General features: G+C 33.3%; 3 protein-coding genes across 4 annotated transcripts; 2 read left to right on the forward strand and 1 right to left on the reverse strand.

Annotated features, from left to right (window-relative positions):
- Window positions 1-759: 759 nt before the first annotated feature.
- LOC135839001 (chromobox protein homolog 1-like) lies at window positions 760-2,520 on the forward strand. Of its 2 annotated transcripts, none has more exons than XM_065354835.1 (2): window positions 760-945; window positions 1,400-2,520. In XM_065354835.1, the coding sequence occupies exon 2, from the start codon at window positions 1,407-1,409 to the stop codon at window positions 1,935-1,937; it is 531 nt and encodes a 176-aa protein (XP_065210907.1). In that variant the 5' UTR covers window positions 760-945; window positions 1,400-1,406; the 3' UTR covers window positions 1,938-2,520. The 2 variants fall into 2 exon arrangements, with proteins under 2 accessions (XP_065210907.1, XP_065210908.1); XM_065354836.1 differs by lacking the exon at window positions 760-945 and adding an exon at window positions 956-1,259.
- A 1,170-nt stretch (window positions 2,521-3,690) lies between these two features.
- On the reverse strand, window positions 3,691-6,735 carry Dlic (dynein light intermediate chain). Its single transcript, XM_065354834.1, has 10 exons — window positions 6,446-6,735; window positions 6,291-6,364; window positions 6,101-6,217; window positions 5,796-6,026; window positions 5,562-5,728; window positions 5,260-5,489; window positions 5,058-5,172; window positions 4,779-4,988; window positions 4,566-4,671; window positions 3,691-4,433 (listed from the first exon to the last, which is right to left on the reverse strand). The coding sequence occupies exons 1-10, from the start codon at window positions 6,472-6,474 to the stop codon at window positions 4,234-4,236; spliced, it is 1,479 nt and encodes a 492-aa protein (XP_065210906.1). The 5' UTR covers window positions 6,475-6,735; the 3' UTR covers window positions 3,691-4,233.
- Window positions 6,736-9,404: 2,669 nt separating this feature from the next.
- On the forward strand, window positions 9,405-11,223 carry LOC135840400 (uncharacterized). Its single transcript, XM_065356924.1, has 5 exons — window positions 9,405-9,616; window positions 9,727-9,903; window positions 9,979-10,169; window positions 10,256-10,503; window positions 10,585-11,223. Exons 1-5 carry the CDS (start codon window positions 9,549-9,551, stop codon window positions 10,627-10,629), a joined length of 729 nt encoding a protein of 242 aa, XP_065212996.1. The 5' UTR covers window positions 9,405-9,548; the 3' UTR covers window positions 10,630-11,223.
- Window positions 11,224-14,231: the final 3,008 nt, after the last annotated feature.

Below are 14,231 nucleotides of genomic sequence, written 5' to 3' on the forward strand. Positions count from 1 at the left end.
GACCCAAAGTATTCAAATACCTACATATCAAATTTCAATTTTCATCATCGAGCTTTGTCTTACAATAAAAATTAGTTCTAAATTTTTAGAACGCTTGAATAATGATGCTTTTCTAATTCTATTTGTTTTTTTTAATAAAATATAATTTTAGCTACAAATATTCTCTAACCTCCATCCCTGACCATTTTAGTATTTTATGGCAAAAAATTAAATGGCGGTAGCCCGGTAGGTAATCATAAAATAAAATAGCCTGAGGAAGCAAAATTCCAAGTCCGCATCGTCCAACTTGATTTAGTTTGGTTTGGTTTGGTGGTTATTATATCAATCAGAAAGAGTGTAATTACGTGGATTAGAACCCAGTAGAATTTATAACATAATCTATAAATAAATTACTACGGAATTTATAATTATTCTGATTTTTTCAAAAATTTTAAAAAGTAGAAAATTATTACGTTTGTAATCGTACTCTTTTTCGTGCTTCGAAAAGCTCTTTTGAAAATGACAACAGTGTTACCAGCATAAATATAGAATTGAGTAAAATCAAAGAACAAAATTGTAATCCGTTTTTTCAATTTTCTAACAATTTTCATGAAACGTTCGTACAATTTTTGAAGTACAGTAAACACAAAATAAATAAAATTGTAATTTTAAAGCTATTTTCACAACTTTAATTCAATTTTCTCACCGATCCGGAAAAAAGTTCAACAATTACAATACTTTTTACGATGCTGCAAACACTGGCGGATTTTGACAACAAACTAAAATTAAAATTATCGAAGAATTTTACCCGCTCGTTCTAAAACTTTTATTCGTGTTGGATATTCTTTTTCATTAATTTTATTATCCATTCAATCATAATCATTCGGTTTTCGATTCATTCAGAGAATAATCCAATCGCAATATATTCAATCAATTATCTCAGTCGTAATAAATTGAATAAACGAAGTAAGTACATTGTGTTTGAAGCTTACCCTACCGCATAGGTAGAAAAATATTCGACATATTTCCCTTCCTGCTCTCCCCCTCGTGTTTTAGTTTGGCATAAATTGATGTTTGGATGATCGAAAAGTATTCCCACAATTTTGTTGAATACGAGTAGTAAAATTCTGAAATTGAATTATAGTTAATTTACAATTTCGAAGGTATTACACGCATCACTAGGTGTTTCTTGTGTGTGATCGTCGAGTTGATGTGTTTCGTTTACGTATCGGTACTTTTTAAAAATCCACCATAGTCAAGTTATTGGAATATTTCATCAGGTAAACAAACAGTAATGCGTTTTAAAATGACTATTCGATGCATAATCCACGTACAAAACATACTATCTCTTCAATACCTTTTTACTTCGAAATCCTATACTCTCGATTTAGTAATCCAGCATTGTGTTTGTTCCCTACAGGTACGAAATGGGCAGCGGTAACAAATCCGATGATAAAAGCAGCGAAGCCGAAGAAGAATATTCGGTCGAGAAAATCCTCGATAAACGTACTCGTAGCGGTAAAGTGGAATATTATCTGAAATGGAAAGGTTACGATGACGACGAGAACACCTGGGAACCGGTGGAAAACCTAGATTGTCCAGCTCTGATAGCCGAATTCGAAGAAAACTATAAACGAAAAAACGACGAATCGAGCAGCAAACGTAAACGAGCCCCGCAGACACCTCCGGTCACCTCGACCACCGTCACTAAGCAGAAAAAAATCGAAAAACCGTCCGAAAATCGTGGTTTCTCACGTGGCTTAGAAGCTGAGAAAATCGTCGGCGCTACCGAATCGGACGGCGTTCTGCAATTTCTCATCAAGTGGAAAAATTGCGAAGAAGTTGATACCGTCGTGGCTAAAGAAGCGAATCAGAAATGTCCTCAGATCGTCATCGATTTCTACGAAGAAAGGCTTACATGGCATAATATAGAAAATGGCAAAGTACCCTCGAAGTAAAACAACACTACGTCGACGTTTGTATAGCTCACGATGTTCATATTTTTTGTACCATTTTATTTGTATTTCTCGTGTCGTCGCTAAAGTTATATACTATAGGGTGACTTATGAAATTCTTATGTATTAATTTGTGGATGAAGATCTTTATTAGAAAGTTTGAATGTAAATTGTAACTCTAGCATGATGGAAAATCTTTGTGTATTAACCTAGTAGGTACGTCTTGTGTTTCGTTGTAAGCGTTTTTCTGTACGAGCGTATGCTTCGACGTGGTTGTTGTAATGCTTAATTTCTTCGCTATTATTGCCATGTTTTGAAATATAAGAACGCCTTTATAGGTTTTGAGTGTTTTTATGTCTCGACATTATTGCATTAAGAATTATATAGTAATTTAATTGTATTGAGGATTAATTTATTCGTATAAATATTAATTAAGTACAACTCCAACTTTGTTTTGTTTTGTATTCTTATAAATAGATCGTAAGTTGACGGATTTTAAGTATGTAGTGGAACAATTTAATAAGTGTATTTTCTTATACAGAGTTGTGTCTTGTCTTATTGAATACTGATTTTGTTTTATTCTGTACTGGACTTCTTTACTTGTGTGCTTGATAAGTTCATTAAACTCGTACAGAGTGGTAACGATGGCTTCGTATGTGTCTATTATCGTTTCTTGAAAATTCAAATTACATCGTATATAAGATATTCAGAAAGTCGAAGAACATATTTCAGGGTGAAGTTTTTACTTTTTATTGAATGGAAGTACTGAGGAAAGCGAATAGTTGCGATTCTAACGCATCATTCATTTTTTTAATCGTTCAGTGGTTGGACTATCTACGTAGAAATCTCTTGATAAACAGCAAAATATCAAATAATAATTGCAAACCCTGCGAGAAATTAGTGCATTTGACTAGATCAGATCAGATCCTAAATTCCATCGATCCAATTTAGTATAATCAGATCCAACAGTGGGAGTCTGATTGGATTTGATTCGAACATTCCTGAAGTTCGATTAGAACAGATCTAGGTACTCGGATCTGAGTTTTGATCGCGTTAGATCCCATATTTGGTGCTTTTGAAAGTAGGCCCTAATTTTTAAAACCGGTTTCAACGTTCTCAAATATTTATTCGTTGGAAAATAATGGAAAATTCAGATGAATTTTAAACAGAAAATATTCAGGTAGAACTAGAAACTCAACGTTTCGAACGATGAGCAAAAAAGGTGAAATACTCCAACTAACTCACACCAAAGCTCGTTGAATTTTTTCGTGCATTCATTTAATCTTTCATTAGCTATCGTTTCATTTTATGATTTCATCTTTCGAACGTAGGTAATTATTAAATTAAACTGTTTGAAAATTCGATGTTTTTCCAACGATTGAAACCAAAAAAAACCTGGAACTTATCGATTTAGTTCTCAATCCCATAATTTGACTTTTCTTTCGATACATTTATTTTTTATTCGTTGTTCAACGAAGTCTAGATTTGATCTGTTCGAATTTAAAACCTACTCATAAAATATGTAGATTTAAAATTCGAGTAATTGGTCGGATCTGATCATAAATTCATGTCTTTTATTGATGTTCTATCATCGCTCACGTTCGAGTACCTAGGTATTCAATCCTCACCACGGTAAAACTTCACCACTTATCGTTGAAATATCGCAATTACTTCGATGAAATCACCAAAACCATCGTCATCTACGTACTTCAACCTTTGAACCAAAACACCGGACGAAAATCAAAACAAACTCGAGCCAATATTAACGATAATGTATTTGGAGCATTGATTATTTCGCATCAAAATAGCACATTTATACAAAAAGCTCGAAAAAACATTTTTCTTCAAATTGAAAATACGAAACTAAAAAATTGAAAAAAAAGTAGGTAATAAAAACGATAATAATTTTATTATCTATAGCGTTAAACTTGTAATCATATTACAAAATGCTTCTTAATACTTTTTTCACAGGATAGAGATAGAAAGGCATCCTCGACGAGGAAAATCTCAATTTTTGATTAAAATTGTTAACGGTGACGGTTTTTCTAGGCGTAATCGTTCGAACAAGGTTCTGTGATTAGTTTACTTCGGGAAATTAACGATTAAAAATTTCAAGTAAAAAATAAATAAATAAATTATATAACAATGGGTTGGGGGGAGAGGGTGGGACACAGCGTGTAAAATAATGGAAAACATTTACACATTGTACAGCTTATATTACGACGTTAAGAGCTCGTCTGGTTTGTAAAAACGAGAAAAGTGGGGGGGGGAGTACAAATTACAAAAAAAATACACCGAATTAACACTCGGAGCCATCGGGTGGCGGATCCTGCGACATGCTTCTGTTTGGCGTCAGCGACGTATCTTTGGTGGAATTAGGAGTCGATGTATTGAATTGCAATTTACGAGCTGCTAATCTATCCAATTCGGCTGCCGCATCTGTTCGTAGTGTTGTCGAGCTTGTTTGAGGTGTAGCTGATAATGAACCACCTGTATCGTCTGAAATTAATTACAAAATCAACGTATTAACACATTTTATCAATCAAGTTGCAGTTCTACGGTTCGATTTTGACCTCAAAAACATATGAGTGGAACTTCAAATCTGGTACCGAATAATTTAGGTTCACTTACTCGGATTTCGAGGCGATCCTCCGACTTTTTTATGCAACAAGGAATTGAAAAAAGTTGCTAAAATACCTTCGCCTGGATTTGCACTACCAGGCTTGGTCGGATCAATCTAGACAAAAACATATATTTTCAATCAAAGAGAAGAGGGGAAGAGATACGAAAGTTACATCGTATCATTTCTACATCGGTTCCATCTCGTAAATCTCAATAATTTACCTTTTTAGAGCCACTTAAAGGCGTCTGAATAGATGAAGAATTACTCAGCCTTCTATCGCCAGTTTTTTGCACACCTGGTGAACTACGTGATTGAGTTACTTCCAGCTTTGGAAGTCCACCCGGTGAATTGGTTCCTTGTAACAGATCGTATTGTCTTTGCAAAAAGCTTTGTTCATCTTCAGCATGAACTTCGACCTCTCTAACAACCGTCTAAAGGCATAAAATTACATTAAAAATCCACTCAATCCGGTCACAAAGGTGAATTTGACGACTAGTTACCTTTCTAGCTGCAACTGGTGGTGATATCACGTTTCTGTAATAATCATCGGGTTTCATACTCATGAGATTTTCAAACAAGATCGATATTTTCTTCATGTTATCCCATCCCGAAGGTCTGAAACAGTATAAAGAATAATTAATCGAACACTGAAGAAGTGAAGACAGATTTACAATTTCACGAATGAAAATTCTTATCACTTACATAAATACTGCATCTTTCTCGACAATCAAAGCAGGAGCTTGAAAAGGGAACCCGTAAATTCTATGCGTTAAATATTTATATAATAAATCACAGTTTTTATCTTCTTTAGCGGACGTGTAAAATAACGCAGCGCCATATTGCAAGCAAAATCTACGAATCCATTGCTGAATGAAATCGAAATGTTCGTCTCTGTAGTCGTGATCTTTCTCCAAAGTTACCATGTAATCCGTCTGTAATAAAATAATCGATGGCGTTAGACTTTAATCAGAGTATAGAAGATGATCTCGAATGAATCGACGAACCTTGGTGACAACAACTATCACATCCAAGCCTAAGTTACGAGTAAGGATGCCTTCGCCGATCTCTAATACTTCCTGTTCCTCTTCGAGATTCCTCGAGCTTCGTTTTAACGCAACATCCATATCTGTATCGTCTCCATGTTCGACGTATTCGTTCCATTTTCGAATACCTAAACACACACAAGGTTCGATTACGAGACCAGACATCGTTAAAAGTGATTCGATCCGAGAACTTACATTTATTGCGATATTCTTCTAAATCATGACTAGATATTTTCAGTTTATCGATATGGTCTTGTAATATGACAGCCCAACTTTGTAACTGGTCTAAAATATTCCAAGGTGTAGTCATCGATACGACGAACATGATGGTTACATCAGGGTACGTTTCTTCGTTCAGGGCGTATTTAAGTAAGAACGATAACGATTGATCTCCGTCAAGGATCCAGGCTCCAAGTCTCGTGTGATCTGCAATAATATCGAAGTTTTTAAAAACTGAAATTCAATTAACATATATACGTAGCATAAAGAGGGAAATTAACCATCTCTGTATTCGTCACGAACATCGATGTAAGCATATTCTAATCCGGAACCCTTCTTCGGATCCTCGACACCTTGCAGTTTAGCAATCACTGTCGTTTTACCACAACCTATATCTCCTGCAGAGAAACAACTCGTGTAAAATACTTCATCTACGTAGAATTGAATGTAATCTGGAGCCTAACAACTTACCTAATACCAGCAAGGATTTATTAGACGGTAACTTGGAAGTGGCCTTTTGTCGGACTTCGGACAAGATGGAAATCCTACGAAATATGCGCAATTACATGTGAATTAAAATTCATAAGATGGTGTTACTTTATTAGATAGATGTATTTATTACGTACCATAAATTTTCAGACATGTTGTTTAACATTTATGCTGCTTTGAGAAAATAAGTGATCACTGAGTAGGGAGGTTCGTGCAGATGGAGAGTACAATTAAATATGGCAACAGTTTACTAGATATAATTTGAAATCATTCTTTGAACACTTGAATAGTCTATCGGCTAGTGAAATACTTGGATATTTTAGGCACATACATAATTATTTTACGATTTATACATTATTTATTCTGCTCATGAGAAAATGAAAACACGTACCCGTTATCAAAGAGGATGTTCAGAAAAATGCTGAGTCGCAGTGTTGCCAGGGTCGAAAAATTAAAAAATTAAAACTGAAAAAATCCGATGAGTCATAATGCAAAACTGCGCATGCGCAAAATTTTTGTAATTAATTTCAGTGTATTTTTCAAGGATTCGTTGGCAACATTGGTTTACTGCGCGATCATATTTTATTTTGTCAGCTCGCAGGTAGATGGGGTGCCAGCATCCCCAAATTTTGATTTTTCGATTTTTTTGGCGAATTTTTAAAAATTTAAAATTTTAAAATTGACCATTTTTTTGTTAAATTTTTGTGTTTTTTTTAATGTATAATATTCATTTAGCATTTAGCAAAATTATGGAAATTAGGGAATTGGTATTCAATTTAAAGTGTGTGAGTCCAAGTAGGTACCTACCTATAATATCAACAACTCCTTTGAACCGAATTTCACCATTCTTGGTCATTCTGGAACCTCTGGAGCGATTTTCGATTTCTCCAGATGATGTACCAACTTGGAAAACTAAAAATCAAGTGGTATAGATAGTTTCTAGCTTATATTTGAGGCGATATCCATGATCCATGGTGGGCACCTCTCGAGGCTCGAGGCTCGAGTGCGTTTTTTTTTAACCACTATGTATATTTTTTAATGATAACTAAGGTGTAAGTGGAGGTTTATTTTATGGGGCTGGTTTTATACAAAATACAGCCATTCAAACAAATCTCAAAAATTCCCCAACAAATGGAGAATTGTTTTGATTCTTTGAATTTTTTGCCCGTAAATTTTCTGTTCAAAAAAACACATCCGAGGTGTCCGCTTGGAAATCGGCTCAAATATACATAAATCCATTCAACAAGTCCAGGATCAGCGAAAATTTGATTTTAAGCTGTCCAAATTTGAGGCCACTAGAATCAAAAGTGTACTTCTCCATTTTTGAACTTTTTGAGAAAAACGCAAAAAACCTCCCTAGCATTCATCGTAACATAAAATACCGAGGTAATACGTCTAATATTTTCTTACCAACATGCCGATAGTGACCTGCATGTTTGTTTTACCCTACACGTTGCCATAAGAGTTCCTGAGCCGCTTCAAGCTTGGAGAAGTGCAGTTTTGTCTCCAACCTTACACTTAATATATCTTTGTAGCACATTTCATCAAAATTTTTTTAGCAATACAGTGCTAAACGTTCAGGAAATCTTGTAAAGTTTAAGAAATTGAAATAATACTGCATTTTTAGACCATTAATTTGGAAATTGAAATAATTTTCCTTTTTTTTCAAAGTAAAAAAAATTAATTTTTATTAATAAAAATGAAAGGTGTTTTTTGCGGGAAGGGTCCTCACTTGATGAATTTATTCAATTTCAAGCATAATTTCAAGGCATAACACTAGTGTTTCATTCGAAATCCGCCAGGTTCGTTTGAAAACTCGACTTCTCCATTAAAAAAGTAGAGTTTTGATTCTAACCCCTAACTTTACACGCTGTTTTACCATACTTCCTTGACCGAAATTCAAATTTTGACATTTTCATCAGATGCGGGACATGTTGTAGTATACCAAACCATGCTTAACTCATTTTCGAAAAAAAGTGGAGAAGTAGGCATTTGATTCTATAGGCCTCAATTTATTCCCACACCTTCTGGAGAAATTTTAAAATTCTGGTGAAATCGAAAATCACGCCGGAAGGCCTCAGAATGGCTCAAAATATATTGGTTTTAGATAGAATACAACCATTCCTGTGAATTTCAAAAATTTTCCTACAAATAGAGATAGGTAGTTTGGATTTTTAAAAAAATTTTCCACAATTTTTCGGGTCAAAAACTCAAAAAACACATTTGAGGCGTCCGTCTGAAAATTGGCTCAAGCCTCAAACACGAATAAATCCTTTAAACAGGATGAGGATGAGTCAAAACTCGATTTTTTCATTTCCACGCCTTCTGAAGGAATTTCAAAATTCTGTAGTGATCGAGAATCACACTCTGGAGGCTCCAGATCCAGAATGAACAGAAATGGTAAAATAAATTCTGTTCGAGGAAGATTATATCACTTTCAGGACTAATTTCCATAGGTAGTACTTTTACTGAAGAAGAATCAAGAATCAAAAAGAGGTGAATATTGTACAAATCAATTTCAGCAGCTGAAAGTCTGGTTATGGGGGTTTTCTGACCATCTTTCCAAGCAGTCCTTTTAGTTTTCTCTTTATTTTTTTAATGTAGTACTCTACTCTAGGTACTAGTACTATTCCGTATCCGTTCATTTGTTGATTTGATGTGACAATTTTAAATAATTTAAATTCATAAACTTTTTCAATCTACAAAGTCGTTTTGGTTTTTTGAAGATTGAAAAAATTCAAAATTGATACTTACCTCAAAAATGAAAAGAAAACAAGCTTGGATTTGGAACTTTGAACTTTGAAGATTACAATGAATTCAAAATTGAAACTTACCTACTTATCAACAAATGGACGAATTTTAGTTGAGAAATACTATAAATTCATTATAAAAAATTTTTAATAGAAAAGAAAATGAAAGATTAGAAGAACTAATTTAATAATAGGTATTGAAAAAAATGAAAAAATTCGAAACCACCACCGACTACCGAGCAAATGCACCGAACAGGGGTTCAGTTTTCAATTTTTTTTAATTTTTTATTTTTTCATTCAATTGCATCCCATCCACCTACGAGTTGACAAAATAACGTCTGGACTCCAAAACTGAAAGTAAAAGTGAAATCGTAAAATGATGATTGATATCACATAAAAATATGAAAGTTCCAAACTTTTGGTAAAAATTCATTGTGAATTATTACTTTCATCATTTAACAGTAATTTTGAAGAATTCTCCGCAATAATTATGGTTCAAAGTACTTGTATCGCTTGTGAAACAAGTCGTGGAAGCAATCCTTCGGTATTCAACTTCACGTAAGTATGAATTTTGATAATAAATATTGTGATGGTTGTACGAAATTACAGTACAACCAATGAATTAAGATGGTCCAGAAAGAAACTATTTAATTTTGTATACTCCGCAGACTTCCAAAAGAAGAAACAACCAGGAGAATGTGGTTGGAAAACTGTAATATTGATCCAAACTCGAATTTATCTCCCTATTCAAGACTATGCATGAACCATTTCTCTGCTGACGATGTGATTGGTAACGATAAACGAAAAGCATTGAAGAGAAACGCTGTTCCATTCATTCACGACAGGTCATTATCTATTTGATATAATTGTGTCCATTTCCATTACTTACATCACTCTTGATGAACGTGTCATCCCTTCAGGCCAGATACTAACTGCAACGAATCGTCTCAACAGCAGAATTCCGGAATGGTTAACGTTGAATCGGATACAGAAAGTATCCCATGTGAAGCAACTTCCAATCCTTCTGATATTTCTTCGAGTGAAGAAAACATCGTCCCACAGTCGCGCATAGACTTAACTATTCCACAAACTTTGACATCTTCGTTTCAAAGTAAAAAATTAATTTTTTCCAACGATAGAAATTGACAACAAAAAAAACGCCATAACCTAACGCTTACACATTTCTGTTTTATTTAGGCACGAGAACACGTTGTGCAGATGGATTACGTGTTGCTAAAGTTTTCAGTACAGTAGACTTGAACCCTCCCAAATCTAGACTAAAACATTCAGATCTTAAAGAAGCACTTAAGAGAGAAACAGTCGAAATTCGTCGTTTACGAAAGAGCAATCGCCTAATCAAGAAACAGTTGGAAGATTTTCGAAAACTGATCGACGAGTTGCTAAGAAGAAATTTGGTTACACCAGAAGGAAGGCGTATGATAGAAGTGAGTCAAAGGTTATTGCATTCGTTGAACACATTTTGTTCTTCTGACTATATCTACATTTGCAAAATTTTTCGATTTTAGGAATTCAGACGAAGGAATGCTGAATCCCTCGAGAATCAGCATTAAGATGTACGCAGACCTGCTCGTCGTATGATTCAATTGAGAATTATGCATTTTACAAAAACGGTTATAGCTTTATTTTGTTTTTTATTTTTACGTAAGATGGTTATGTTAAACATAAGAGAGTATTTTTTATTTTTTATTAGTACTTATTTTATTTCTTTGAAGAAATTGTTTATTTTCCAAAGTACATAATTATTATTCAATTAGAAATCTGCATTTTCAATTTTTAATTTTGAGGAGTACCTACCTAATACCTATTACCTATTACATTTAAAATGAACCGGATTGGTTTGGCGCATGCGCAGGCATATTTAATATTAGGTAGGTATAACTGAACTGAACCATTCACGCATCAAAACCGAATGCATAACTTTTCTTTCTTATTATTACGCATTTCAAGTAAAAAATACTAGCTCCGGTGTCTAATCAATGACTAATCTGTAGGAAAATCTTCGAATTTAATCTCCAATCGAACACTTAAATCGTTGTATGTATTCGGAACTCATCTTAACGAAAGACTAGTAATAAATAGTAGCTTCGTTTCCTTGATGATAAGTATGATAATTCCGTTCGACAATAAATGTTACTATTATCTTACTTTCTCATTGCTGTGATATAATGATACCTTTGAAAGTTGGCAAATATAACACTTCACTCATTGCCAGAGCATGACAGCGCGAAAGCATATTTCATCCTATTTAAGAACACTCTGTGTTTTTGATGTCATTTTATTTATACATATAGTTCAACCTAGCTAACGTAAGTATAATAATTAGACAGATAATTACTCCTCTTTTTTTATTATTATTAATTCAATTATAAACTGTAATTACATGCCACATACTCGGATATAGTTCGTAACACCTTGTTAGTTCGGTATACAAATACTTCAAGCTGCCTATATGTACTAAAAGGAACATCTCCTCGCCAAAATGATTGAGATTAAGATTCAACATTATTAATTAACCATATTTACGAGCAAATTGGACGTTATTAATTACCACCCATTCATGATTCGATCAAGTTATTGTTCGAAGCTGTATTCCCTTTCAATGAATATTTTTTATAACTCTTTCATTTTCAATTACTGCATTTTTGCTCGTATCTGATTGTTTGAATCATTTTGATACCTATCATCTCTCTTGTTTTATTCTACGATAAAAATGAACTTGAAACAATCAGTTTAAAGAATATCTACCTAAACACGTAAGTAGGTAGTATTGTACTCCAGTCGGCGAAATAAGTTGATTGGATCGTCGAATCGAGAATGATCTTCGCATCGCTTGTGATAAATGTTCAATAACAATTAATTGCTGCAAATAAAAGCAGCAAACCTACACAAATTTGACGGCGGCACGACGGTGTATTCGCACGCATCAAAGAAACCGATAAATTTACTGATATTTTTTTATAAATACGTATAAAACCAGAACTCGAGTATCATGGCGACTATGTTGTTTAAGTAGGTAAGGTCTAAGGTAGTACCAATTGCTACTTAAGTTGAGTGTTGGGCCTGGTTATACTGCATCGAAAAGTTGTCTAAATTGAATTATCGTCTTGTGTTTCTCGCTTCCAGTATATATATTGAATTCTTAATGCATGAACTGCAATTATATAAAATTTATTGTCTACGTGATATCTCGTTGCTTTTCGTTTAGCTGCGGGTAATTACTTCCTGACCTAGATGTCAAGTGTAAAAAATATAGGAAATTTAAGCATGATTTTGAAAATTGAAATCTGATAAAGACACAACATTTAGCTATACCTACTCATTGTGTAAAAGAAATTCAATCAGAAGTGGATAAAAATGGGAATGGGAAATGATCAAATTATTGATTCCATTGAATTAAAGAGTAGCTCTTGTTTTTTTCATTTTCACCCCTCCTCCCTCCCTCCCTCCATTCTACCCCAAGACCAAAGTTGTTCGTTCTTATGAGAAAATAATTTCCCAATTTCGATTTTTCCAAAAATCTAACAATTTTTTTAAAAAGTGAAGAAATCCTATTTATCTAAAAAAAAAAATTACATTTCTGTGTCAAAATTATTTTAATCTAAATAATTTCCTTTTCAAAAAAAAAAAAAAAAAAAAGAGGTAGGGATCTCCCAAGCTACATATTTTGATTCCCTTTTAGAGAGCTTCTCAAAATGGCGAAAAAAATAGAAAATTGAAGTCTATAAAATTTAGGTTTTGAAAACGGAATATTGATAGAGTGATTTTCAATACGTTTATAGAGGATATCAAATCTGACTTTAAAAACCTGGAAAAAATCATTGAATTGCTAAAAAAAAAATATGTCAACTTTTCAAAAATGATTAATTACTGATAAAGGTAGATACCTTTGTCAGACTTATTACGTATTTTTATTTTGAAATCACGTCAACATTACGCAAAAACATATCCATGATTCAAAACTTTTCTTGGAAAGAAGACTATAGCCCAATTTTTTGAAAAGTTTTGACCAGAAATGAAAAATTTTCAAAAATTTGAACTACTTATCTTTTTTACCTAATCGTTTAAAGGGGTGGAGCTCTGAGGAGAATTAGGAAGGTTTTTTCTTGATAAAGGGATTCTTCAGAATAATTCTGACAGAGAAATGGGAAGTTTTTAAAGAAAATTTACTGACCTAGGTAATTCATTTCCTGAGTTTTTTTCAGCATGAAGAGGCTTCATATACTTAAGTGATTAGAAACAGCTTGGAGGGGAGTAAGGGCGTTTTTCTTGAAAATGGGAACATTTAGAAAAGTTCTGACCAAAAAATGTAAACTTTTCCGATAAATTCAAGCTTTTTGGTTTTTTTTTACTCAATTTTTTATTTTTATTTTTCCAACTTTGGATGTTTGGGGAACTTCGGAAGTTCTGACGTGACTTAATTTCAAGTATGGAGAGCTAAAATTTCCAGAAAATTTTCCTCAACATAAAAACCAACAATTAAATGTCAAAAAAATAGTGCATAAAATAGGATTCATATTCAAAATTAAAAACTAAAAAAAAAACGAGATGCACCAAAAAAATGAGGCAAGGAGGATGCAAAAATGTATCACCAGCCAAAATTCTAGGAACTAAAATGCATTTTTAAATTTTCGGTAAATTTTTGATTAATGTCAATCTTGGGCTCAAAATGGGGGAAAAAATCAACATTTCGTCAAATTGACCTAAAAAGGTGAAATTTGGTATGAGCTCTATTTTTGACCCCCTGAATCGATTAGGAACGGTTTAGATCAATATTGAGCAGTTCTAGAGCCTCAAGCAAATTTTTAAAAGTTTAAGTTTACACAAAATTTTACTCAAAAAAATTACGAAGATAAAATTTACTTTAAACTCTAATTTTGACATGCTGACTTGACTTGACTTGAGGTACTTAGTTTCACAACTGCTCTAAGCGGATCGAAATCGTTTCCAATCCATTTAGAGGGTCAAAAATGGCGTACAAACCAAATTTCAGCTTTCAAAGTCACTTTGGTGAAATTTTCATTTTTTATCATCATTTTTGGCCCAAATTTCATTTCAAAAACTTCGTCTAAAATCGAAAAATATCCTTTAGCTCCTGAAATTTAAACTACTCGTATGTTGTAATGTGCTAGCATTTTCTTTCGATTTAGTTTTG

This window comes from Planococcus citri, chromosome 3, assembly GCF_950023065.1.
Source record: "Planococcus citri chromosome 3, ihPlaCitr1.1, whole genome shotgun sequence".
NCBI classification, from domain to species: domain Eukaryota; kingdom Metazoa; phylum Arthropoda; class Insecta; order Hemiptera; family Pseudococcidae; genus Planococcus; species Planococcus citri.

What these genes read in the sequence shown, in the direction of transcription:
- LOC135839001 (XM_065354835.1), top strand. Translation starts at nt 1,407, where the DNA reads ATGGGCAGCGGTAACAAATCCGATGATAAAAGCAGCGAAGCCGAAGAA.
- Dlic (XM_065354834.1), bottom strand. Translation starts at nt 6,474, where the DNA reads ATGTTAAACAACATGTCTGAAAATTTATG. An exon ending in AGAAGAATATCGCAATAAAT is followed by an intron (nt 5,729 to 5,795) that starts GTAAGTTCTCGG and finishes GTGTGTGTTTAG; the next exon opens with GTATTCGAAAATGGAACGAA. An exon ending in TGATAGTTGTTGTCACCAAG is followed by an intron (nt 5,490 to 5,561) that starts GTTCGTCGATTC and finishes ATTTTATTACAG; the next exon opens with ACGGATTACATGGTAACTTT.
- LOC135840400 (XM_065356924.1), top strand. Translation starts at nt 9,549, where the DNA reads ATGGTTCAAAGTACTTGTATCGCTTGTGAAACAAGTCGTGGAAGCAAT. An exon ending in TTTGACATCTTCGTTTCAAA is followed by an intron (nt 10,170 to 10,255) that starts GTAAAAAATTAA and finishes TGTTTTATTTAG; the next exon opens with GCACGAGAACACGTTGTGCA. An exon ending in AAGGAAGGCGTATGATAGAA is followed by an intron (nt 10,504 to 10,584) that starts GTGAGTCAAAGG and finishes TTTCGATTTTAG; the next exon opens with GAATTCAGACGAAGGAATGC.